Source organism: Penaeus japonicus, unplaced genomic scaffold (assembly GCF_977035675.1).
Source record: "Penaeus japonicus unplaced genomic scaffold, GWHDUDI00000001_assembly GWHDUDI00000024, whole genome shotgun sequence".
Taxonomy (NCBI): domain Eukaryota; kingdom Metazoa; phylum Arthropoda; class Malacostraca; order Decapoda; family Penaeidae; genus Penaeus; species Penaeus japonicus.
In genome coordinates, this window is record NW_028234426.1 from 32,106,064 (window position 1) to 32,118,563 (window position 12,500).

The 12,500-nt window shown below is 40.6% G+C and overlaps 1 protein-coding gene across 16 annotated transcripts in view; it reads right to left on the reverse strand.

Annotated features, from left to right (window-relative positions):
- Rdl (Resistant to dieldrin) overlaps positions 1–12,500 on the reverse strand; it is a 128,989-nt gene that overhangs the window by 839 nt on the left and 115,650 nt on the right. For 6 of the 16 annotated variants that reach the window (XM_086551027.1, XM_086551029.1, XM_086551023.1 and 3 more), the window contains 3 exons: positions 11,232–11,366; positions 9,108–9,137; positions 1–7,822 (listed from right to left, as the gene is read on the reverse strand). The exon at positions 1–7,822 is cut by the window's left edge and continues 839 nt beyond it. In XM_086551027.1, coding sequence (XP_086407153.1) covers positions 7,658–7,822; positions 9,108–9,137; positions 11,232–11,366 — 330 coding nt within the window. In that variant the 3' untranslated portion in view covers positions 1–7,657. The remainder of the gene's footprint in view (positions 7,823–9,107; positions 9,138–11,231; positions 11,367–12,500) is intronic. The other 10 variants (XM_086551033.1, XM_086551030.1, XM_086551025.1 and 7 more) reach the window with 4 other exon arrangements.

Sequence of the window (12,500 nt, forward strand, 5' to 3'; positions counted from 1 at the left end):
AATATCCTAGAGAAATAAAACGACGGTAAGGAACATCTAAAGAAAGAACTCAATAAGTCCTTTATCATCACTTTCGTTGTTACAAAACTGCAGAGAGGTCCCGTCTCCGACTCGCCGACGTCTTGCCCTTACTTCGCGTGGAAATCCAGGGCGGGAACAGAAACAATGGAACGCACACGGATGATTTGTGGAAATAAACATGGCCTTAGAAACTTGTGCAGGTAAACATCAGATACGACGTGAATGTCAACCCGGCGAATATAGCCTTTTACAATCTCTTGGGACCAAAGGGGCCTTTTATATATTTTTTGGTTAAGGAACCTCAAATAAAAGTGAGAATGAACCCCGCACAAAACCACCGAATTACACAGCTATGGGATCTAAATGATGAGGATGCTAGTCTCGTAGCAGGGATCATAAAAAACGGGTTTCACAGAGATATTTCAGGGGATACTATTAGAAACGGTTGTAAATGGGACGAATAACACTTTTAACGCCCTGTTATTAGATATACTTCAAAAGGACCTTCGGGGGATTTGTCTTTTATTAATATATGTATCTATGTATATATATATTCATATTACATTTCATAGATTAGAACATGTCTAATTATAGAACCCATTTAACTGGACACATATCTAACAGATAAACTGGGACAAAGCTCTAGATAACTGACCAGTAGCTAACAAGACCCCACCAGCCACGTAGTTCAGTGGTTTATTTTCCTACCCCAAAATAACATGATGAAGAACACACTGTAACTAAGAGCGAAAATGTTCTTAAACTACATCTGAGCATGATGGATATTTATACTTATGTACAAATGGTGTGTTGATTTTTTAAATAGATTATGCTTACTTTTCTTACACATTTTTCGTAAACAGTATTAAATATCTTATCTACATAGTCCTTATTTTCCACATATTAGACTTTCCAATAATTAACACAATAAACATCTATAAAGAGCTCTGCTATCTATTTAAGCAAAATAATCTAACTATAAATATTCGGTTAACTGTGAGAAAGATAAACCGAAGATCCAAATTGGCGTGACTTAAGAACATTCACAAATAATGAGAAAACAGAAAGTCTATCTTGATAGCATCGTCTGCCATAAGGTTACTAGCTTTTCATAATGTGTACATCATATGCCTTCTTACTAGCTTGAGCAATGTGTAAAAACAAAAAACGTTACATGCATGTACAGGCATTTTTTCTTTCCCTCTTGTGGAGCCTTCGGCATGCGTCACCTGGGAGTTTCGCAGTTACCTGCACTAAAACTGTCACCCCACGACTGGCTACAGAATCGGCGTAAATGTAGGAAAAGAAAGAGTGAAAACTTGTGTATACTGACGGAGGGTGAAAGGCATCAGTGAATGCATGGGATGTGATGAGCAAAATAAACATGCTGCGAAATTGATATTGTGTTGCGGATCGGATCTCGAGGGGGAGGGGGGGGGGGAGGTTAAGAGTCGCATAACTGACTGCATGATTGCATGGTCGCTTGTCATACCGAGAGTTCTTCTTGTTGATGATCTAGCAACAGTGGTGCGGAAGCGAGAGTGAAGGAGGGTAGGGAGAGTAGCAAAATTTCGTGATCTGCAGTGTGTGTTTTTTTTCCCCTCTGAGGGGTTTGAGATCGTAGTAGTGAATCCTATGATGAGTTTATGCCGGTGGATAACTCGTGGGGTGACGTGAGTGATCGGAAACGAGAAGGAAGTGTCAGGAAACAGGTGATACGTCTAAGAACAAACACAAAATACACTGGTGTTTAGAAGGCAGCTATGACGTGTAATTAATACCTCGAGATGACGACATAATATTGATGATAATGATCATGAGAATGACGATGAAGAAACAAGCCATTATTATTAACAACAATGATGAACTTATTAATAACGATGGTAGCGACAGTAGCAGTTGTAATAATAATGTTGAAAATAATAATTCACAAAAAACATTGTATACTGTACTAATACTATTGATAATGAAAATGCCGTACGTAATAATCAGACAAACTGTACAAGTGTTAAAAACAACGAATAATGTTAAGACAGACAATCAAAATGATACCAATTAAAAACGAAGAGTCACAACAGAATGGCTTGGTGAGTAACCGAAGAGAGAAGCGATGACAACAACAGCAAAGACGACATGACTAGGGGATACTGGCGTGTGAAACTGCTCCTATAAAAGACGAGGCTCCGGCAGAGCGAGAGTAGTGCCATGAAGGTGAAGGACAGGAGAAACAGAAGCCAAGGATCCCCGTGACGATATCCTTCAGTCTCCTTCAAGAAGACGCTCGAGAATCGCGGTACTTGTCCGGAAATAAGTCGCTGAAGAAGCCTGAAGACCAACGAGGGAAATCAAGAGGCGTGGAGGGTCGATCGACACAGAGACAGTCGAAGAATTAAACAAAGAGAGAAACTACGGAAGGAGAGACAGAGGAAGAGTGGAAGTAGAAGTAGATGAAAGCGTAGTATACGGTGGAAGGAAAGGGGGAGGGGGGCGGGGGGCATTTAGCACGTGACGAGAGGAAGTACATGACACCGAGGAAAGAACACAAGGTACATCTGGTGCTGGTGATGATCAGTCTTTTTGAGCGATGGGGAACACGGCTACAATGTCTGCATGTGTGGTAGTACAGGTTAGGGTATGTAGGGTAGATGGAACCCGTACTTACGTGACATACTGTACATATATATCTATGAATATATATACATACACACGCATATATATATATATATATATATATATATATATATATATATATATATATATATATATATATATATACATATGTATATGTATATATACATATATATACATATATATACATATACATGCATGTATGTATATATGTATAAGTTTATATATCCATACATTTATATATCTTCGGTCATTCAAAGGGAGGCTCAAAACACAAGACCGTTAAACACCGTCCCGTAAAACCGAGAATATATCGAAACAATATGAAACACGTCCAAATAAGCTACATTATATAAACGCTGAAAAGATCAGGCGGTCTTCCAGCCAGACCTTTCCGTAAACATAGACTGCTACTTCCTCACGCTGGGGGAAATTATCGCCCTGTTAACACATTCTAATTTTACCGCGAGTAATAAATCTACTATTTGGAAACATGAGTTGAATTATTGATACCAGTGAAATTGCGTGCGGTGATCCCGTTGCATGATCTAAATAAAAATAGCATATCCCATGTCATGATATTTATATATATATGTATATAAATCCCGACCACTTGCCTAGAAACATTTAAGCCTAAATGTATATATATATATGTATATTCATCTCGTACTGAATTATACAAGAATGAAGGGATTCTTCTTGCTCCGCATTTCCACAGACTACGGCATCCAACATCTACCAACAGAGAAACATAGGAAGGTCCTGTGTTAAACAATCGCATTTTATCTAAATAGTTCACCTTTCTATTCGTAACGTCCATAATATCTATGTAAACACTCAGATCATGATTGCAGGTCTGTTTAATAATAAATATCGATTATTCAAAACCCTATTCATGAAACCGGTAAAGTGCACGGGCATTCATGGTGAGAGATGAGTGGTTAACGTTGATGATTTGACTACAACTTAATGTCCTACTTTATGCCACTTTAAGGAAACGGAACACTCAAGCGCAAGAAGGAGACGGCAAGGTAGGGAGGATGAGTGAGTTGAGGAGGAGTTGGAGGAGAACGAGGAAGAGGAAGAGGAGGAGGAGGAATAGGAGGAGGAGGAGGAATAAAAGGAAGAAGAGGAAGTGGGAAAGGAACAAGGGAGATCAATAGTCCCAAATAGGAAGTAAAATGAGTTGAGAGTGAAATGACACCAAGGGAAGTTGATAAGCAAAGGTCTAACTGGACTATCACAGAGAAACAAAAACCGGATAGTAGATGGAACAGAGCACAAGGCGATAGGGAAATGAATGAAGCACAGAATGAGGACGATGGATGAAAGAGTAAAACAAACAAACAAAGAAAATTCCGCTAGCGGCAAAACAAGTACATACTCGCAAGGAAGAGGGGGGAGTGGACAGTTGAGACAGTAAGTGAGGTTGTGATCGAAGGGGCCACAGATGGTTGACAGAGGTGAAGAAAATCGAGAACTTTCGACCACAAAGAAGTCAACAGAATGTAATGCACAAAATGCTATGAGTTTAAAGTCCCTCACAGACTTCATGGAATAAAGGTTATTTCAGCTTCCATACTCAAACATTTTTTTTGTATTGATGAACATTTATAGTCTAACAAGATATTGCTAGACATGAACACGAAAACATAATAGAACCATGCAGTAAATAAATTCTACCCTTATCTGTTACTCTATAAGCTATGTACATTTCAGGAGCGCTGACACTGATATCTAGTACAAATTAGGCTTATTTGATAAAAATAAATTCTTGGAAAATTCCTGAATCTGCTGAAAATCTGCTTCAGCTTTGATCACACCAATTGGATTCTATTGACCTATCTTTGGGTGAGCAACTGTATTTATGTAACAACTGTAAAATTTTCATATGTACATATACACACTTTTATATCTATGTTTAATCCATGGGAATCCTTACAAAAATGTCTAAACAAGATAGGTTTACATTTTTAATGTTTTTGATCACAAAATGTAAAACGGAAAAGCATACCTGCCAGCATAAGCAGCGACAGAAGTATATCCTGATGGCCTAGTTTGCGTCGAGTCAGCGTCAGGCAGCGAAGTTACATGTAGAGAAAAAGTGACCGCGTATATCCCGAACTTTCCGCGCCAAGTTATTGAGTTACTTATTGACCAGTAACGCAAAGTACTCTAGTTATTACCATTAGCATATGCTATATATCTTCAAGCGGTACAAAGCGATGAACATATAGGCATGAGGCTTCTTACACACAAACTGTTTACGTTGTGGATGATCACCCACGTGACGCTGGTGTCGAGGCTTGTTGCGGCCGGTCTCTGCTACTGTCTCACAGATTGTACAAAATTCAAGTAAGGCGGAACGAACAGTACTCCAGGTGTGAGGGATTCATTAGCAATACCAAGAGCACCAGAAAGGGTGATTATACACAACGTGGTTATAACCTAGGGCGACATGCTTTTCAGCGTAAACTTGGCGTGTGCGCATGCGCCGAGGGAGGCCCACATGATGTTTGGCTCCAGCTGGGCGTCGCCGCCGTGAGGCACAGATTCTCCCACGACACTTGACAACTCTGTACATTCAGTGTCCTCAGGCAGAGTAAACTTATATCACAAGACGGGCCTCGGTTTACCAGTCGAGGGCTTCAGTCCACCTTGGCCATGGATATGCTTGCACGGGGTAAGCCAAGCTGCGGTGATGCAGTCCACATAGTGTGCCGCGCCGGGAGGGCCACACAACACTAGAGGTCCATTCCGGCCTTAGTTATTATATCACAAGAAGCACTTCATACGGCAGAGGTCGTCACCCCTACATCTTCTCCTAGACGTCGGTACTGTTAGCAATGACTTCATGAAATCGTACAAAAGTCATATATTCATATTTATATATATTATACATATTCTCAGTATTAGCAGCTCTCTTGTAATGAATATATTCATTACTGATATTAATAACTTCATACATTTAATATCCTGACATCTTTTTTTTTCACTGAAACTCAGAAATCTACTTATCACATCAAAGAGAATTTACAAAGAATTCTCTTTGGGCCTACAACAGAAAACCACCGTGGGAATACATATGAATGGCTACACGTACTCAGACACACAGCGGCTTCGAACCCTTGGGCCGAAGCCGCGTCGCACACGTCACCATGCGTGAGGAATACTCATGAAAGACATTTCACACGTGTGTGGCGTAAAACATCAAGGCTGCGCTCTTCTTCCGGTCTAGTCTCGGGACGTGTCGTGCGGCCGCGACGCATCTACTACGAGGAGCCGCGTCACGTCACGACTGTGGCATCAACCCTACCACTGTCGTGTCACAATGGTGCTGTGACGGGCCCTGAGACTACAACCATTCTTTACGTACGTAAGTCATCCTGCCATGACGTCACAAGCAATACTCTGACGTTACATCATTGCCCTGACGTCATCCTACCACTGTGACGTCACAACAATACCGTGAAGTCACATCATTGCTTTGACATCGTCCTACCGCTGTGACGTCATAGCGCCGCACGGCCCCCGAGGCCAATGGGATGAAGGACACAGTCTTAATCTCCATGAGGTGAGCATTAGCGTTTGTACAGAAAAGCTTTAATGATGTGTAGAGGAAAGCATTTAGCCTAGTTCTTGTAAAACAGAAGTATGTTATGATAACCAGATAATTTATATAAACTATGTTGATCATCCATATAAACTAGTAGGAATTGTCTGATCTGCTATATCCCGGGTTCATGATGATAAAAAAGGACCTTATCTGCAATGCTCGGTCCCTGCAATGTATATATATAGGTATATATGTATTTTTTGCATTGTGGGATTCCCGCAGAGAGATACACATTTTTCTTAGCATAGGGTTTTATAAGACCTCCGTTTCGCCGAGTTTGAAGCGAGGAGATATCTTTTTCGAAGGTCTCTAAGTGGTGAGATGATAAATCCCTGTGTGTTTTTCTTATAAGTCATCTAAACCCTGAAAAGGTCGCTACAACTTGATTATATATATATGTATAACTCATAACAAAGTACAAGGTTTACTTCGAGTGGGTTGATTTTCCATCCGATTCTCTCTACATCACCCAGATCGTCGCAAGACCATTCTTGATTAAGACTGCCTGGAGTTCGACTACCCTTTCTCTATCACTCCACCTTCGATCTCGAATCTTGAGGATCACTCAACCTTTGATCTAAATCTCCGAAGATTCCCTCCGAGCGTTGGTCTTTATAAAAACCCTTGAAGATCACTCCACCTTGATCTGAACCTTGGACCTTGATTTCTCAGATGTGGAAGGAAGCAGAAGTAAGCGTGGCAACGGGAGATGTTACTCTCTCCAAGTGAACTCAAGGTACTAGGTTGAGAGGCGGAATGTTTGTTTGTTTTTTTATTTATTTTTTTATTTTTTGTGCGGGGGGGGGGGTATAGGGGGGAGGCAAGGTTGTTCAGGGTCTTGTTCTCAGGAGCTTAAGGGAACTATGAAAAGGGCGAAGGATCCGATCTGGAATGTTAAGAGGATATTGGTGGGGGAAGGTCGGGTGGGGGGCTTTGCATATCTTTTAGTCTATTTTAGGATTTCGAATCCTCATGTTTTTTCTTTTTATTTTCCTTTTCTTCTTATCATCTCTCAACCACATTTTATCTCTCCTTTTAGCTATAATGATAAAGTGATAATGTGCAGGACTGCTAAGGTATGATTATCATTGCATTAATATTATACAGTTACGTGAGAATTTCATTAACCTGAGACGGTCTCGCAGACATAAAAAATGTGAGTAGATCTGAACCAAATCCTTAATCATGTATTATCAACATAACATCTTTTATTTTTCTTTTAAATAACGTAAGATGAAAAATCCTCATATTGTAAACGTTTAATACAACAACGAAATGACCAAAGAAATATTGAACTTCAACGCTGGCCAACTCAGAATCAAACACATAGACCGAAACAAAGATGAATGAAAAGTCAATCTTTGTACGATGTTATTTCTAAGTCCTCGGCTTTTAACCCTCAGCGTTGTGAAGAATGAGATCTTCGTCAGAGTCGTCGGAGATGTGAAGGTAAATTATCCAGTACATCAGATTAAAACAGACAAAACAGACAGGAAAGACGATCCTGGAGTATTTATCGATGTCAGATGGTGAGCAACCGTACAACTTGTTGAGTCTCTGGAAAGAGATAGATCAAGGGTCAGTTGCTGGGGTCAGGTCAGAGATCTGTGACGTTACATGTGAATATGTGTATTTATAAGAGCATCTTACATACATACTGGTCACTAAACACAATGCTTGGTCAGGTACATCGATTGAAGATCGCTTTACGTTATCTGACGTTAATAGTTTCCTATGATCATGCGTTCTCTCGTATGCCGACCAGCTCTTTGTGTTTAGTGGATTATCTGTGTGATTACTATTTTTTTACGGTATAAATGCTACAAATGCTTTTGGTGTCAAAATTGCAAGGCTAAATCATTTCTATGATGACTATGAGTATATATTTTTTTTTTAGGTTACGATTGTTATCATTCTAACTATCGCTTTGGTAATATGATAAGCATTAGGATGATACTTGATTTTTCCATCAATATTATTGATAATTTACTTACCCTTGCATTTATCCTAAACATTGCCAGAAAATGCTAATCTGGATCTCTGCTCATTTAAAACACGAGTGTATGTAATAATTTCTTAACTGTTTTAATAGAATCTTTCGTACTTGAACAGTTACGAGCATGTGCCAGAAACGATGAAAGTGCACATCTCTCTCTTACCCTTTCTCTTCCTTACCTTTCTTCTTTCTTCTATATTTTTTATCATATGCATTCTCCCTTGCCATTCTTTCAGACTCGGTTGCGCACATGCATGAACGTGTACAGCCTCGCTCACATGAAGGTCTTTAACATAAACCTTTAGAGAATACATCCACACTATGACAGACTATTAGACTTCTGTGAAGTATATAACTGATGTATATAGAAGTAAATATATGAATGCAGTTCACACACACACACACACACACACACACACACACACACACACACACACACACACACACACACAGACACACACACATCTCTTTATCGTTTCGTTCCTTCTTTCTATCTCAGTCTCCTTTTCACTCTACTTGCTCTCTCTTTTACTCTGCGCAGTGAGGCTGAGGCAAACCTCCATTAGGTTGCCAGCATGCACTCTTTAGTCACCTCGGACCCGCCGCTCTCGGAAAACCAGTAACAGATTATATTGATTTTATTCCACCTCCTTTTATCTCCTCTCGTTTTCAAGAGAAGGAGGGGGGGAGATCACCAACTCTAAGCCCCATCCATACAGTGAGCACTGGTCTCCGAGAACGCTGGGTGCAAAGGGAACCGACGCCAGATCTTTCGCGAGCTGAAAGCCTGGGCTTCTTACAAGCTACACTTAGGGCTACAGCAGACCAAAGAGATATCCAACATACATGTTGTCTCAGCACGAAATTAGTTGTGATCTGTAAAACAACAAAAGGAAAAAATGATTTTCTGTCATTCTTGTTTCTAAAATATATTAAAAACGAGTGTGTCTTCTCCGAGGGTTTAAAAATAGGGTAATAAGTAAAAGTCTCTGGCTACACCAAGGTCATGGTGATGATTCAAATATACTCTAAAAAAGAACTTGGCAGCTAAATTTGGGCTAAAATTCGGCAAGTCATTAATTCCTAGAAGCGCATTACAGGTTCTCGTAGCCACTAGTGCTGACTACCTAAATGCATTCCATCTCGGTCAAAATAGACAAGTTTTTTTTACTAGCATGGACTGTGGGTAGATTTTTTTTTTTTTTTTTTACTTTGTATTGAGGATTCATAAATGCTACCTATGCTAGCAAAGGCAAGACAATCCTGTAATGAGAGATCTTGGACTAGCAGACTCAAGTAGCTGCGAGATTGCAACATGATGCACATTCTTTGTTGAATTAGCAAGTAGAATATAACGAATGCCTGGCTATTATCTTATGCCATAAGATCAAGATGCTGAGTACAGGATGCCGGTATGAAACTGGCAGTTGCACATGCAAAAAATAAGAAACGAAAAAAGTCAATTGTATTTACATTATGCACATGATTTCATGATGCTTCTTTAGTAAATATTTGCCTTTGAAATTCTGCAAAATTTCGACAACCAGTAAAGAACTTTTGGTAAGGAGAGGCATCTGCTGTTTATAGACTGATATAGTAAATTCAGCATCTTGCCTAAACATTTCAATAAACATCTTGACCGAGTAAGGCAAGATTGCTCTGTGGCGCTCCTTAAACTCTTTCTAAAGTGGTAAAAACGGTTTGTGTATATGGACCACTTTTGGTACTGGCTCTCTGCCTGATAGGTGTAGAGCTTAGACTAGTGTATAAAATGGATCTTATCTAATTTTATCTCTCACCACTTTTTAAACTTAAATTTATTTCTTGAAGTTGTTCTTAGATGTTCACAGAAACATACATATTTACTGACTTGATAAAGCTTAAGAAAGGCTTTAATGTATATTATCAAAAAGGAGTTTGAATTCGGTTACAGGAGAGAAAGATTTTTGAGATTTTGGAGGAGTCGGAAGCTGATACATTCTCGCCATCATCTTACTGTACAGGAGTATCTCTAGGGTCGTGAGGCAGCCAAGACGAAGGCAGGTCAGGTCATCCTCAGGGGTAGGGGGGAGGACAGGGGCGCAGACAGCCAAGTCGGGGTTTTATCCAGGGTTTTGGAGAAATTTATCCTAAACATGAGGAATGGAGAATTTTATGGAATGGAAGGGGCAGTGGGTCAAATTAACCTTGGATCTTGTTGCATCGTGTTGAAAGGTATGGAGGGGGGCTGGGTCATCTAAGGTTGAAAGGTCGCCAAAATGAGAACGGGGGTAAAAATAATCAAATTTCACGGGGCATCGAATTCGAGAAGGCGCGGCATGGAGGGAGCGGGGTGGTGGGGTGAAGGAGGAGAACAGGTTGTAAATAAAAGTCAATCTCTTCTTATGTTGACTCATGCCTTAAGGAGTTGCGTTAGAAACGTTTAATGGCGGCGGGAAGGGTGGGAGGGTGGGAGGGCGGGGTGGGGTGGAGGGTGGGGGTTAGTAGCACTTGGTAAGTAGACAGGCAAGTTTGTACGCTTTCCTGAACACAGTAAGGAAAGGAAAGAAGGGTGTGGGGAAGAAAGGATTAGTGGCAGGATACAGATGTAGAGGAGGATGGGTGGACAATCCAGAGTTACAAAGGAGGAAGTCAAGGTCAAAAGGACAAAGTAATTACCGAAATATGGGATGTTCGAAAGTTATAGAGGAAGGGTATAGTTCCGATGATAGGACACTGGTTGGGCGCATAGATCAGGAACGCCACAAGGAACGGAAAGGAAGGAGGAGTATACTACATCCCTACGAATACAAGGGAGAGCGAAAGATGCAGACTACAGTCCTATTTAAAGGTTACTGGCTGGATACAGTAAGGAGGAAGGGTAGGTAGGTAGGAGCATGTCCTGAGTTGGGGAGGATAGTGGGACGGGGAGAGAGAAGAAGCGAGGTGTTGCAGAACCCTGTAATGGGAGAGATAAGCAGGTTACTGTACCTTGTTGATGTCCTTGTGTGGCAACAAGTTAGCAATGGGAGGGTGGGCTTCCTCATCTGCCCTCCCGTTGATGGTGTTCTCAAGGGTGCCGCCTTTGGAATGGGCCTTCGGATCGTGGAGCTTATACCGGACCTCCTGGAACAATGAGCGACTTACGACCGGGCCTGGAATAGCTACTTGGCTTTGGCTCTTGCTCATGGGGTTATCCATGACCCAGAGCGGATTACAGCGCCTGTGCTGTAAGATGATTCTACGCTAGTTACACTCTACATCGACATAGATCTACATCAGTTATATCAAACGTTAAAAAAAGAAGTGCATGCGTTTTACATTATCCAAGTATAAAGGCATAATGATTGTAAACAAGAATAATTATCATTAGACCTAATGAAAGGCCCTGAAGTGCAAGTAACAGTGATATATTGTGTGGAACCCAAATGGGCCTGGACAGCTATTCGTGAGGCCCATCTGTACGTGCGTGTGGCATTTTATATCTACCTTTCACATAGTGGTGTCTTACTTTCCTTTAGTCATCGTGCATCATTTGGTGCTTAGTGCGACATGGTGCCAAGTAGTACTCTGAAGCTGGTATTCGTAAACTGTAATACATCGTGCTTTGTGTCTGGCACATTGTAGACGAAGAGTCTGGTGCTTTGGAATGTGCGCTACCGGGTGCTATATCGTGAATCGCTTCTTTTACTGTATAGTGCATATTATATGAAAATTCGAAAGTATATAATTCGTAACAAGTGCAATACGTATACAAATGGTAAGAAGGAAGTTGTTGTAGATAACTGTTCCTAATAATTCCCATTAAAATAAATATATCTATAAAACGTTACCAATATCAAACTACTGTTTTCACCTTTAGACTACCAAACATAATGTGAAAACATTAAACTTCAAAACTCAATAATAAGATAAATGAGATCTTACTAATCCCAGATAATGTTTCCATTCCAGTGCCATCTCTTTGTTCACGACAGAAAACCGGACGACCGATCACACAGCCTACGTACATGGAGCTGCTGATAACCTTCCTGTGTCTTCTTTCTAAATGTGTAGAAATTCCTGACGTAATTTCTCTCCCCTTTGTTCCCATCTGGTGCCTGCTGGTCAGTAGCTCCTTTCTCAATATTTAACAATGTGTTTTTAACCTCCATTTCACCTGGTGATCCGTATCATTACACCCTCGGCATAGTATGATAATCATCCTTCCTCACAGTATGAATTTGTACTCATACAAAAATGATTGTGGCTCTCCATCAT